Raw genomic sequence first — 13,873 nt, forward strand, 5'->3', positions numbered from 1 at the left:
CAGAACTTCATTATGCTGCTGGATGTAGGTTGGTGCAACATAAATATCACAAATCACACAAATCACACAAAAACAGACATATTGTGGTACTTATTTACATAAAAGGATGAAAATCAGCTGACCAATGTTAAAATTCCACCAAAAAAAGATACAACAGAGTCCGTGTAATTTCAGAGTTTTTTTTTTAAAAATAGGTTTTTACTTAAGCCTTCGTGTGGTTTCCCCAAACTGAGTCTCTTTGCTCTAATCACTTGTCACTTATGCACATCAGCTGGGCTCTGTATTAGTGCTAGGATCGGAAGTGCACTGCTTTGGTTTATTTTTGCTTCTAATTAACTTAAAGCTGCTCCGACGATTAATGTTGTAATAATGGATCAAAAGTCTGTGTATGATGTGCGGTGCGTCACTCAAGGTGATGAACCCACAGAGAAAAATCATCTGACTCTCAATTCTGGAGGGTTTTTGACTTTGCGTTCCACAACTCTTTTTGGGTCACTGCTGTCATTGTTTTCAGATTCAGTGGGCAGATGTTTTCAGTGACACAGGCATAATTTGAGGATATTCAAATTCTGTTTATAATGGTTTTAATGCAGGCTTTAAAGTATTAAATGACCTGTGTTTGTCACGAGTCTGTTCCTCTGTATTTACTGTTGTTAAAAAGTCCCATGCCAAAAAAAAAAAAACAGCCACACAGGCTCAGCTGAGAGGTCGTAGCTGGTGGTAGTTGTCAGGCTGTGCGGCTGTGTCTGCCCACCATGTGGGGTGTTTGGTGGCCACCTGTCTAGAGAGGCCCAGGCATGTAGAGGCCCAGCAGTGCTATATGAAAGCAGATCTGTGTCAACAGGTGTGTGTGTGTGCATGTGTGTGAGTGTTTGTGGTGTATCTTCCAGGATTGTGACAAACAATGTCAGCAGCAGCTGATGCCAGCCACTCTGTCAGGAGTTGTCCCTAAATAACTGAGGCCAGCAGTTGCCTAGAGGACAGTTGTTGGAGCTCCTTTCCCTCTCCCACCTTCCTTCACGTTTGACAATCCCATTTTTGGTCCTTTGATTATAAAATAGACTGAAGTACATTCACACCTGTGATCCCTTTAAAGTATTAATGTGCTATCAATAAAAATCCCAGATCATAGAGGACCTGAAAAGAAGAAGAATAGCATTTAGTTTTGTGTTGTAGAATTATTGTTGGCTAATGAAAACATAATTTAAAGATTTTGTTATGAATACAATGTGCAGGCAGTTTGGTATGAAAGGTCTACCAAGGTCAAGGTTGAAGAACAAGACACATGAGACACCTACATGTTGTGCCAATCTGCATCTCTTAGATGTCAAAATCTATGTTAAGCCCTCTTATTACTTAAGTATTGGCTTGGTTTCCATGGTTTCCTTGTGGGACACACAGAGGTGGTAATGTCCCTTGTCCTTGTTTGCTGGCCCCTCTGCATCCCTTTATCCCCAACCCAGAAAACTGCTTTCCTATACAGCCTTTCACAACGGCAACAGATACAGTACGCCCTTTGACCCCTTCTCTGTTTAGTCCGAGCACGGCGACATCACCCCATGGGATAATAAATCAACCAAAGGCCAAGAGGTTAGATCGACCCCCTATGACCTTTGGCCTTCCGAAATTTCCCTCCACCATATGTCTGTGGCTCACCATGCCCCGCCCCTTGCCATGACCAGTTGAAAGCTCGGTAGCCAACAACAACAGCACAAACCGGCCTTGTTCAGATCCGAAGATCCCTCTGCTCTGCTCAGTTTCACATCCTGGGTCCAGCCAGCCTTAGAAACCCCACCCAGGGCTGGCTGGCTATGGTAAGTGTGACTGCTGCTAATGTGTTGTTACGGCTGCTGCAGATTTGAGCAGAGGTCTGGGCACGCTTTGAGGGTGAGGTACGAGGTGTGGAAGAGGGGGAAAACACAGGCTGGCTGGGGGCTGCCTATATAGGTCATATTATTGGGGACTATTCCCCCCAGACAGGGAGAGAATTCCTGGCTAGAAACTGGAAGGACTTCAGTGGTGCAATGGGGTTTGGCCAGCCAAGGCAGAATGTTAGGCATGGTGGACAGCTGCACCACGGAGCTACTGTAAAACGGAAAGAGGGGGGGTGGGAGGCAGGAGGCTGTTACTGTAAAAAAAAAACAGAAGTGATACAGTGTATAAGCTCTTGCTATATGTCTGTATTTTATAAAGTATTTTTAATTAGAAAAGGAAAGTGAAAACACATGAACACAAGGATTACTCAATATTCCACCCTTCCTACTGCACACAATTCAAATTCTCAGAAATGATATATGGAGAATGAAGTTGTTGGGATGATGAGGAGATATGGTAGATGCAGATTTCTATCCAACCCTCAACCACTATCAAATCCAGATCGACCTCTATCTTTATTTACAGTAGTTTACAGTCGTTTTTTGTTTTATAATTGACTGAACCAGGAAAGTAACTGTCCCTATGTGTACAAAGCAGATAAGTACATAAATATCTACTTTATACCTGCCTCCTCTCTTTTAAATTTGCACAGCACGGCAGCTGCAAATCCCCCAAACTGCAACACGGGAAGCTGCTGAGTGAAAATTGAAAACAGAGTGAAAAATTGAATTTTGGGAAGCCAATGTACCACATCCATCGCTGTCCAAAAAGCAGAGGTAGGTTTTATACGGTGAAGAGTCTGCTTTTCTCATCAAGCCCTGTGTTGGAGAACATGTTCACTCATTCTTATGGCAGGAATCTTTTCAACACCAGAGCTGAGGACCGTGCTGTGCACGGGCCCCACAACTCTCCTGATGAGGGCAGCAGAAGCAGGTAAAAAAAATAAAATAAAGCCAAAATGAAAGTTAGAAAAAGGGCCTGGGTATATTCACATGAAATGTGGGCTGCTTTATTGCTCGTGAAAAGTGGAAAGTTGATGTATTTCTGGTACCGATCCAAAACAATGCTGAAGACAATTTTCCATCTTGTGTCATTTTAACCAGCAGTATTCCCTTGTCAATGGTTTAGATGGCCAGCTCGGTGGATGGGATGTAATTTGATGTATACTGTGGTCAGTGTTGTAAGATATATTTTGACTCATTGGAATTATTGCCACATACACTTCTGCAAATGTTACACAAAGTTGCATCATATGGAAATATTTTGCGTCATATCATATTCACGTCACATCTTAACACGCCCATACTGTCATCATCGTGTGTGTGTGTGTGTGTAAAAAGCTCTTTGCTAGTTTACACACAGTTACTGTGCACACATAAAGCTGTACAGCACAAATAAATGGAAATGGTCTTACAACATTAGTTACAATTAATGAGAGGATATGCTGATATACAGCATGTATAAACACTCCAACACCCACACACGATTAGACTTTTGCTGAATCGCTGTCTTAACCACAGTGAACAGCTACATAGTACTGCAGTTACACACACACACACACACACACACACACACACACACACACACACACACACACACACACACACACACACACACACACAATCCCCCTGCCATTGAACTGATTTATCCAGTAGCTTCTTACACTCTTTGTGCATGGCCTTCACAGGTCGAATTAGTCAGTTTATGTAATTATTAATTAATCTAAAGATGAAATGACTGATCAGTTAATTGTTTTACCAGCAACCCAAAATAAAAATGACTGAAGTGATAACTTTATGAAAAAAAATTATAAGGTTAGTCTTTTTTCTTATGTGAAAATTTTTACATTTGCTGTTTCCATCTTGTAAAACGTGAACATGTCCTTCTTCCCTCTGTTTTATAATATTGTAAATTGAATACATTTGATTTTCAACATCTTAATTCAAAATATACATTATTTTTATTTGCATGATTTATCAGGCAATGTTTTATTTATCTGATTCTTTATTTAAATGAGTAGATTTGCGGTAAAAAAAAAAAAAAAAGTTTTCAAAAGCTGTCTTTTTGTTCTCAAATAAACATAAGTTATGCAACATGAACATGAAGAAAAAAAAATCCACTTATTTACACAGAATAGTGGTTACACATTATTATATATCTACAAAAGAAATAGGCGATTATAATATTGAACACTTTGTAACTTGTTCCATCTCTGAGGACCATCATATTACCAAGCAATTTTTCTGAGCTGTGTTTGATCAGGCACTATTGGTCAAATTAAAATATCTTCATTTATATATGTTCAGTTTATTAGAACTTGATAGGTAATGCAATGCACCTCACTTCTGTTGGCTAAATATGTTCATTTATCTTTTTTATGGTTAATGAAAGAAGATATCAATTGAAATTGACACTCAGAAGAGCTTGCCAAAAAAAAAAAAAATCTATCTATCTGCTCTGCACAGATGTTTCAACTGGAAGCACTGTCTCTGTTTCTCAGCCAAATGCATCTAAAAGCATCCCTGAGCATTCCTGACAGGATTACTGGGCCAGGTACCATCCACAGAGAGAGAGAGAGAGAGAGAGAGAGAGAGAGAGAGAGAGAGAGAGAGAGAGAGAGAGAGAGAGAGAGAGAGAGAGAGAGAGGGAGGGAGAGGAAGAGATAAAGGAGTCGGAGTGAGCTTGCAGCGCAGCCTGCTTGTTTTGCACGTCTCACTCTGCGTGCTTGAGCAGATTTGGATTGATAAAAGATAAAGGCTCTTTGATAGGCTGCAGGTGTGCTGCTTTAATGAGCATTACCCCGACTCCCCCGCCTTTCTCTCCCCTCCACTCCACACCACAGATGCACATCGGCACATCTGTCATTCAGTGCTCTGCAGCATCTCTAACCTCTTCACCCCTCCTCCCTGCCTGTCACTCATCCCCAGACCCTCTCTTTCACGCACCCACGCGCGCGCGCGCACACACACACACACACACACACACACACACACACACACACACGCGCGCGCGCGCATTTGAGGAATCAAAGTGATGTCAGTGTATCTGCTATTCAATGAAATAGTTTCCCTGTATTCCTGTACAGCGTGCCTGGCTCACTCAGTGCAATTGAGCTGTCCAAAAAAACATCCAAGCTCCACCCACTTGGGGCATTCCAGGCTGCTAAAACAAATGCTCAAAAAGAAATAAGAGAAAACACAGTAATTTTAATGCAATTTGGCCTGGCTCACAGTCTGTTAAGAGGTGCACTAGAGAAACAAAGAAAAAGAGGGAGAAGGACACGGTGAGAGGGATGTTAGGTGTTTGTTTGTGGGCACTTGCTTTCCCCTCATTCACAGCCCAAGGTGCCAGGGGAATAGCTTGATGACGTGGGTTGTGGCCTGGGCAGGAAACATGGGGAGGAACTTGTGGCTTTATATTAAGTGCCGGGGCGGTTAACAGGAAAAGATAACCTGTTTCTGTTGATATAGCAAGGAAGTGTGAATTCTTGGCACATGCGAGATGTCGCAGAGAGAAACAGGCCGATGAGGCCTTCCCCGTCTTTGACTGACTGCCTTACTGGAATTTCCTCGAGTTCGCTGTGGTTTTGTTTGGGTGGCTGTGATGGAGTGTTACAGGAATGCTTTCAGGGACCTTCCTACTGTAACAGAAAAGGTGTTTCTTATGCAAAAGGCGAAGCTGTTGCATCATAGTGATCACAGTATAGTGCTAAGGATGACCTCTTGAATGAGAGGTCATGTGGTCATTTGTGGGGCGCTTTACACTGTGAAACAACTGTGTAAAAGAAGTTGTTCACCAATAAATCTCCTGATCCTCTTCAGGAAAATAATTATGGAACAATAAACTATTATCTGTTCAGGAGTTTTATGCAAAACAGAACAATGTGTGTTATAAACAAGGCCTCTCAAGCGGTTCTAAATATATAAATACGTGTAATTCATAGAGACATTTGTCAGACTTTTACAGACAACATAAAATATTTAAAAAAAATACCCTGTTGCACTGTATAATAACAGGTTGTGGACTCTCCACCCACTTCTTTAAATGTGCAGAGTATAGACAGAAAAACTTTGGTTACAATGCTGTATCTTTGGCCTGCTCTCTCTCTCTCTCTCTCTCTCTCTCTCTCTCTCTCTCTCTCTCTCTCACACACACACACACACACACACACACACACACACACACACACACACACACACACACACACACACACACACACACACACACACACACACACACACAGCAGCAGCATCAGAAACATAACCGAAATTATTATAGTTTCCTGGAAAAGATGAATTTCTGATAAGCCTTCCTTTGTTGTCATATTGTAAGTGTCATTTTCTGTCAATCCTTTGTGCACTCTGCAGCTCAATTTATTTATTTATTTTCAAAAATCCTTACAGCCTTTTACAATTGTAAAATAAAATAAAAAACATTCTAATAGTCATAATGTCATTAAAGCACACACTATATTTACATTTAAAAGCAAAGTTGTAAATATATTTTGATAAATATTTTTTTTTATATAAAAGGCTATGAAAGCACTGGTGTGCAGTTTGACTGAAACCCACACTTCTTCTTCCTCCTCTGCTATCCCACCAGTCAATCAGTCAACCAAGCAGACACCTAGTCAGCCGTTCAGTCAGTTAGTCAGCCACCTATAGTCAGTCAGTCAGACACCCAGTCAGTCAGTCAGTCAGTCAGTCTGCAGTTTGGGCAGGGTGGAGGCTCGTAGACGGGCCCTTTGTCTGAGCAGAGAAGCCCCAGACACAACAGTGGCCAGCCCCGGCCCCTCACAATGGCCCTACACACAAAGGCACACACACTGGGACAATGGACCGGGCTCAGAGTGGGGGTAGACGGCTGGGCTGAGGTTACCCACCTGCACACTTCAGGACCGGACCCCCCCCACCTCCTCCCACCCCTCCACCTCTTAGTGGTGCACACACACTACCACAGCCCCCACCCTTCCAGCTCTAAAATCGCTGCTGCAGGTGTCTTCCTGTTTTGGTGGCACAAGCAGGAAGCAGGGAACTTCAGTGTTGTGAAAGCATTAATTTGGATTTTACAGCAGATGTGCCGTGACAGAGACTGAGACATGTGTAGCAAAGTTACTGCAGGTCAAAGAGCTTTAAGACACAGATTAAGACTCTGCTGTTGGCATAAATTTCCTAAAATTACAAAAAAAAAGTTGTATGAAAAAAATTACAACAAAATTACATCATTGTTTTTAGGCAGTTAAATTATCTTTATAGGTTCTGTATCTATTAACATTGTTTTCTGGTTATGAGAAGTGTCAGAAACATATGTCCGCAACACTGGATACGAGTGTGTATATGATTGGAAACAACTTTATGCTGCTGCCCACAGCATCCCCATGGGAATGCTTCGTTTATATATCTAATCATTTATTACCATTACTTTGTTTCACTTGTTGTATTCCCCATGCAAGGTGATCACTGTATGTGATTCGAGGTTTTTTTTTTGTGTATGAGCTCACCAAACCAAATAAAAATCTTAAATTACTCAATATTATAATTTTAACTAACACAATCTCATCACCTAACATAAGAATAAAATCAATAATTATATAAATTAATTTATAATAAATTAAGTAAATATGTTGTACAGGAAGTAGAACACTACACTCCCTATGTGTCTTACAGTTTCAACATTTAACACAAAATATATATATATTTTTAAATTATTTTAAATAAATGTAAAGGAAATGAATGGCAGGAACAAATCTAATGGGATGTAGAATTTAAAACACACCACGCAAGAAAAGGTCTATCTTGCTCTTTCTCTTACACACACACACACACACTTAGAAATACAAATGCTACTAAGGGGAGTAAAAGAAAAAAAAAGAAAAAATAATAATCAAGTTGCAGTTAGGTTTGCAGTATACTGTCAGGAGAGGATGCTTTAATGAGCTCCAAGAACTTACCTTCTCTTTTTTTTTTTTTTTCCCTTTTTTCATGAAAGTCATTCCTGTAATAAATTACTGAATATCACTGGCTGCAACAAGTGGTCTGCTTTCCCCTCTCTCTTTTTGATTGGATGACCAAAGTGTCAATCATCAGCCAGCTCACAACCCTGGTGGATTCATATTGGGAGTGGCGCTTTGTTGTACCAGGCTGCCTGCATGCACCGATGTCCACTCGCACAGCTGCTGCAACGACCCAAGTGACGTTTGGACATTAGTAGTGAGAGAAAAAGAATTCTAGTTATTTTCCCATAATGAGCAAATCAGCTGTGAGCTTAAACCATGAGTGTGTATGGTGAATTCACACCAAGTGTAAAGAGCACCCACAAGTCAGATAGATTTAATTTTTCTTTTAATTGATTGCAACACATTTTATAACCACACATTACAAAATGCACATCAAATATTTTATCAGGCTCAGTTTGCAACCTTATTGATAAGAAAAAAAAAAAAAAAAAAAAAAAAACTACCAAAAATATGCTTTTACAAAATAAAACAATTATAATAAAGTAAATGCCACTTTGGATAACCGTAATCAAAAACCCATTTTTTTTATTTTTTTTATTCTACATAAAAAAAGCTTGACATAAATAAGTTAGTATAATTTCTCAGTGTTTTTACAAAATTATGTACAAAGGTACATTGCAAAGATTTACACAAATACACAGGCATGGTGACTGCATTTCTGAGACTAGCTGTTTTCTGTCTCCATCCAGGTGCACCCTGGTCTCTTTGAAAATAAACCACACTTTAAGCAAATAAAGGGAAGCTTTTAGATGCTCACAGTGGCATCCTCAGCAGGCTAACAACGTCGGTGGAAAAAAAAAAAAAAGTACAAACGTCTAGGATATCACAAAGTAATACAATGTGAAGTCAATTAAGGAGCACAGGCGGCGCTGGCAACTGTAATGAAGCAAAGATGTATTTGGTATTGTAGGACATTCTACCCTTTACAGAAAACCTCCTTTCTGAAGAGCATTAAGGCTCATGAAACAATAAGGAAAACAGTCAAGGAGAACACAACTGTGCAGTTTGTATGGTCTCTGTCCTTCAATATCTGAGTACCTCACAGCTCCAGGGGGAAATCAAACACATCCTTTACAATGTGGCTGAGGTGTACAGGAGAACTTAAGGAAAAACAAACGATCATATTCCAGGATTCAACTGGTGCAAACAGCACCTCAATTACAAAATAAATATCGGCTGATTTAAAGAAAGTCCTTCCGGAAATATTATTCCTGTGGAACTAGATCTTATAGGAGAACTTGCACTTGGTGACATTCGCAATAAGCAGCGAAACAAAACAAAACAAAACAAAACAAAAAAGTTTGAATACAAACAGAGGAGCTACATTTGTACCGTTCTTCACTGGTGAGTTAGGAAGATGACGGAGTGAAGACACACTGTTAAGAAACTGTAAGAAGCCATGATTTTGTATTTTAAATGTAGCAATTAGGGACCATGTCAGCATCACAATGCCTTTCAAAATAAAAGAATAAAATAACCAAAAAAAAAAAACTGAACAGCATTTTGGAAACATGTATCAAACTACACTGCAATTCTTCAAGTCAAATCAAAATTCACACCATTTTACATAAAGGATTTGTTTTTCAATCATAATGTTTTATGTGCTACATATGGAGAGAAATATAATATATATAGATATCTATAGATATTTATTTACACACAGGTAGTAAAAAAAAAGGAGCAAAAAAGGAAATCAAACCTAATTGCACACTGCTACATTGACCGCTTTTAGAGGCAGTAACTTTTAATTGAGTGCCACAACTTTAGTGTTTCTATTCAGTGCTTCAACAGCGTCCTCCCCCATCTTCAGGAGAGCTGATATGTTTCTGATGCTGCGTAGATCCTCTTCCAAAAATAAAAAAAAATGTAAAAAATTCGGCCAACACTGAGGTTTCCCGCTTAAAACTGGGGGAAATACATGTTCAGCTCTGTGGGACAAATCAGACCAAAGAGGAGGGAGGGGGGGAGGGGGGGAGTAGAGGGGGGAGGGGGGCATTAGAGTTTGCAAGAACAACACTAATCTGACACACAGAGCATTGTGCAATAATTTCTGCAAAAGAATGGAGAGGCTGGTTGTGCTGAGGTTTCACTTAACATGTGGAGAAGCAAATGCCTCCCGACATAAAAAGGCAAGGAGACAGGAACCAGAAATATAGTTGGAGTCACTGCAAACAGTCCAGAAAGTGTTCTTTATGTTCTTTAGTTATTGACCAGCGCATATATGCAGGCCGAACTTGTTCATTCGGCAAACTTAAAAAAAAAAAAAAGAAATTAAAAAAAAGAGGTGTCCCCAACACCTTGAATTTTACACAACAATTTATATTTTAGGAGTAGAAACCAACAACTAGCAGGCAGGTGAACAAGATCTTTTTTTTTTCTCTCAAAGAACCATACTTTTTAATTAAAAAACAACAACAACAACAACAACAAAAAAAAACTATTTTAGACTTCCTTGAATTTTTACTTATTTATTTATTTATTTTTTAAAATTTCCTCTCCCACTAATCCGTTTCTAAACGTGTACTAAAAACCACCATGACTTCACCCCCCTAGTTCACATCCTTGTCACTACGCTGCAGATTTCATGCCCATTCACCCTCCAAACCAGTGACACAACATGCACACTTGATTTCAGACCTGCACGACTCCTCTGCACGCTCTCCACCAACAGGGAGGGACAGACGTGTGTGTGTGTGTGTGTGTGTGTGTGTGTGTTGTAACATTAGTCTGCAGAGTGTGTGCGTGAGAGAGAGTGCCCTACACGCACGCACGCACACACGCACGCACGCAGAGACCAGCCCCTTCCCGTCCCTGCTCTGCTCCGTGCTGAGGGCAGTGGCTGCTGACGTGTTACTACTACACTGTTGTTCAGCACTTGTTGTTTACACTTCAGTGGAAACTCTGGGCTCGTGGTTGAAAGGTGTAAAACGCGCAGCCACCATTTTTTTTTTTTTGTATTTTTTTGTTGTTGTTGTTGTATCGATCGTAGTGAAATCAACGTAGATCCGAGTGCAAAAAAAAAAAAAAAAAAAAAAAATACAACTGAAAGCTGTTACTACTAGTAAATGAATGGGGCCGCCTGACAGCACTCTTGAAGGGCACGCACGCAAAAAAATAAATATATATATATATTATCAAACCTGCACACGTATTTAAAATTTAAAATCATCTAGTCTGAGCTGCACGGTGGTTTATACGAACACCGAACGACAGTGTATAAATAATACGATTTTTTTTTTTTTTGTAAATAAAAAGTATTTTTGTTAAATTTACGAAAACCTCCCGAGGAGGACCACAGCTAGAAAAAAAAAAAGGGCCTAGTCTGCATTTTCTACCCTGACGCGTTACACCATTCAGAAGCCCATTAAAAAATAAGCACATTTAGGAGAAAAGGAAAAAAAAAAAAAAGAAAGAAAGTTAAACCGAGTCCAGAGGAGCTCCTTACCGTCTCTCCGTCCTCACGTTTGCCTCTTGGGACTGGGTTTCCTGGGTGTGTGCTCCGTAGGGCGGCTCAGGCTCGGACAGCTGACCTCCTCCGAGCTGGTGTGTGACCTCTTATTTTGGGCCGAGGGGTCTGCAAAAGCAAAGTTTATCATCGTCAGTTAAAAATTTAAAAAAAAATAAAAAAAAAGAGAAGAGAAGAAAAACTAAATAAATAAGCCATTTACTGATCTTTGTCCTCTTTTTTTTTTTTTTTTTTTAAAAGACCCAATTTTTCCCCGTTGTGGTCCAAATTTTTTTCAGGTTACAAAAAAAAAAAATACATATTTTTCGGTGAGAGAAATCCCACCACAGTGATGTGGCTATCTGTTACACAGAAAAGCATTCGGGTGGAAACAAGAGGTCATTTTGTAAGCAGACGTAGGTACCGTGACATGCAGGTCTTTTCCTCAGCCCGGTGCACTGCTCCGTGCACTCCATCTGCCCGTCGGACCTGCCGCCGTCTTCGCTCGGAGCCACAACAACACAGTTATGATTCCCGTTTAGATCCACATTGTTATTCCCTGCGGCGCGGACGCCTTTCTCCCTCCGCGGCTGCCGCATGTAGAAATCCGGGACCTCTGCGCAATCCACTAATTCCCACTCCAGCCTGCCGTTGGCCAGCGGCGTGTGATTGGCGAAGTCGAAGCCCCACTTGGCGGAGGCAGCCTCTTCCAACTCCCGCAAATGTCCCTTTAAATCCCTCTTTAACTCTTCGTGATCCACCGAGCCGAAGAGGCTCCTGCAGGCTGACGGTTTCGGGTGATCCGACACCCGGGGCTCTGTCCGCTCCAGCGTCGGGCTCCCGTTTGAAAGTCGAACATCTGACATTTTAAACAACCCCCCCCCCCTAAAAAAAAAAAAAAAAAAAAAAAAAAAAAAAAAGAAAGACAATGTTTTCTTCTTTTTGTGTCTTTTTTCTTCAAAGCGTCCCGTTTTCACCAGAAAAACACGCCGCTCAAAAACAACGGGTCTCTCCTCGTCGCTGAGAAAGATCCGAAAAGCTGCGTAAAACGACGACTGGCGCCCCGCATACGTCGAGCTGGAGAGGCTAACGGCCGCGGTGCTCGGTCGTCTCCGCGGAGCATCAAAACAAAGTGCACAGGAACCGGAGCCGCTCTGTCAAAAAATGTTTCGTCCCGTAGTGAGAGAAACTGCAGACAAACCTTCTCAGTACCCAATATGGCGATTGAGAGATGTAGTTGGGATTGAGAGGGGAGGTTGACTTGGGGAGGGGGTGGGAGGCGGGGGAGGGAGGGAGAGGGGAGGGAAACATGATTGACACACGGAGCTATTTAAACGCAAAGATAGCCGCTGATTGGTCAGGACGCTTGAGCCCGCCCACTTCTCTTAAGGTGGACCGAGGTTGTTTGCGACAGGGCTCAGAACATCCAAGCGCGCCTGTGTATTATTACTACATCTTTTTCCAAGCTCAAAAACTGAAAAACGCTGTCAATACAGCAGTGTGCAAGTTGCTTTAGATCTCCCTTGTTACACGTCTTTTTTTTTTCCACTATTTGTATGGACATTTAATAAATATATATTCCTCTTCCTATGTTGGCAGGTAAGAAAATATTATGGATTAGAAAACAATCCTTTCAGTGATAACAAAAAGAAGCCAATAAAAAAACCAAAAAAAACCCAAAGGATATTCTAATATTTCAGCCTCTAAATAAGAGAGAAACTAATATTTGCAAGACATTAAAGCTGAATGTTTCAATATTATCTGGTAGGCATTTAAAATTACATTTTAAAACCAGCTTCCAAAAAAATAAGACAAAAGCTTATGGGTGGAGTTTAACACATGGCATCGTCTTGTTTTAAAATACCTTGCATTTCTTGCATCCGCAGCCTTAGTTTAATGAACCTAACAACAAATATATTTCAATACATTCACAAATTAGAATTTAGAAAAAAAAACAACTATAAAATCCAACTGCTGCCAAACAACCATTAATCAGATTGATACAAAATATGCTGTAAAGGTAATATTTGTGAAAAACAAATTGCTTATAAACATACCGCCTTAAAAGAGCTGACAGCACTTAAACTAAAGCTTCAAGGTTTGGGCTCTGTGCCTCTCTGCTAAAGTAGGTAAACCCCCCTATCCCCTCTTAAGTAACCAATGATTGCCAAAAATAAAATAAAAATTTAATTTCTGCCAATTAGCCAAACGTCTATCTTTACTACATGAGATTTCCACCAATTATATGCAGCCGAGTAGGGAAGGTCAAGTTCAGCACACAACTGACCCCAAGACAAGAAGAGAGAACACCAGGGCTAGAAAACCACATACATTAGAAGTTGTCAAATGTGCATTTCTTTTTTTTTTTTTTTTAAACCCCCAAAACCTTAAAGGAAAAAACAAACACTGTTAAGGTTCCTGCATGCTTAATGTTAGAAATTGTTATTTACACTACAGTCAAAACTTTGGATAGTGTTGGAAAATTGAGTACCACCTGTCAAAAACTACTACATAATGGAAAAATATAATTTATGTTA

General features: G+C 40.4%; 3 protein-coding genes across 3 annotated transcripts in view; 1 reads left to right on the top strand and 2 right to left on the bottom strand.

Annotated features, from left to right (window-relative positions):
* adck2 (aarF domain containing kinase 2) overlaps positions 1-10,868 on the bottom strand; it is a 284,765-nt gene extending 273,897 nt beyond the window's left edge. The window contains exon 1 of the mRNA XM_069695317.1: positions 10,850-10,868. The gene's annotated coding sequence lies outside the window, so the exon portion shown is untranslated. The remainder of the gene's footprint in view (positions 1-10,849) is intronic.
* LOC138619095 (transcriptional enhancer factor TEF-3) overlaps positions 1-13,873 on the top strand; it is a 246,969-nt gene that overhangs the window by 229,844 nt on the left and 3,252 nt on the right. The window lies entirely within an intron of this gene.
* Positions 8,200-12,235, bottom strand: cdkn1bb (cyclin dependent kinase inhibitor 1Bb). The gene is made up of 3 exons (XM_069695325.1): positions 11,761-12,235; positions 11,337-11,465; positions 8,200-9,819 (listed from the first exon to the last, which is right to left on the bottom strand). The coding sequence occupies exons 1-2, from the start codon at positions 12,200-12,202 to the stop codon at positions 11,350-11,352; spliced, it is 558 nt and encodes a 185-aa protein (XP_069551426.1). The 5' UTR covers positions 12,203-12,235; the 3' UTR covers positions 8,200-9,819; positions 11,337-11,349.

The sequence above is a fragment of the Brachyistius frenatus genome, unplaced genomic scaffold (genome assembly GCF_029030835.1).
Source record: "Brachyistius frenatus isolate BFR_SWC_R1_liver_20210118 unplaced genomic scaffold, ASM2903083v1 Contig_19, whole genome shotgun sequence".
NCBI classification, from domain to species: domain Eukaryota; kingdom Metazoa; phylum Chordata; class Actinopteri; family Embiotocidae; genus Brachyistius; species Brachyistius frenatus.

Coding starts and splice junctions, on each gene's coding strand:
- cdkn1bb (XM_069695325.1), bottom strand. CDS start 12,202: ATGTCAGATGTTCGACTTTCAAACGGGAGCCCGACGCTGGAGCGGACA. Junction 11,466..11,760: donor GAAAAGACCTGCATGTCACG/GTACCTACGTCT, acceptor TTGCTTTTGCAG/ACCCCTCGGCCCAAAATAAG.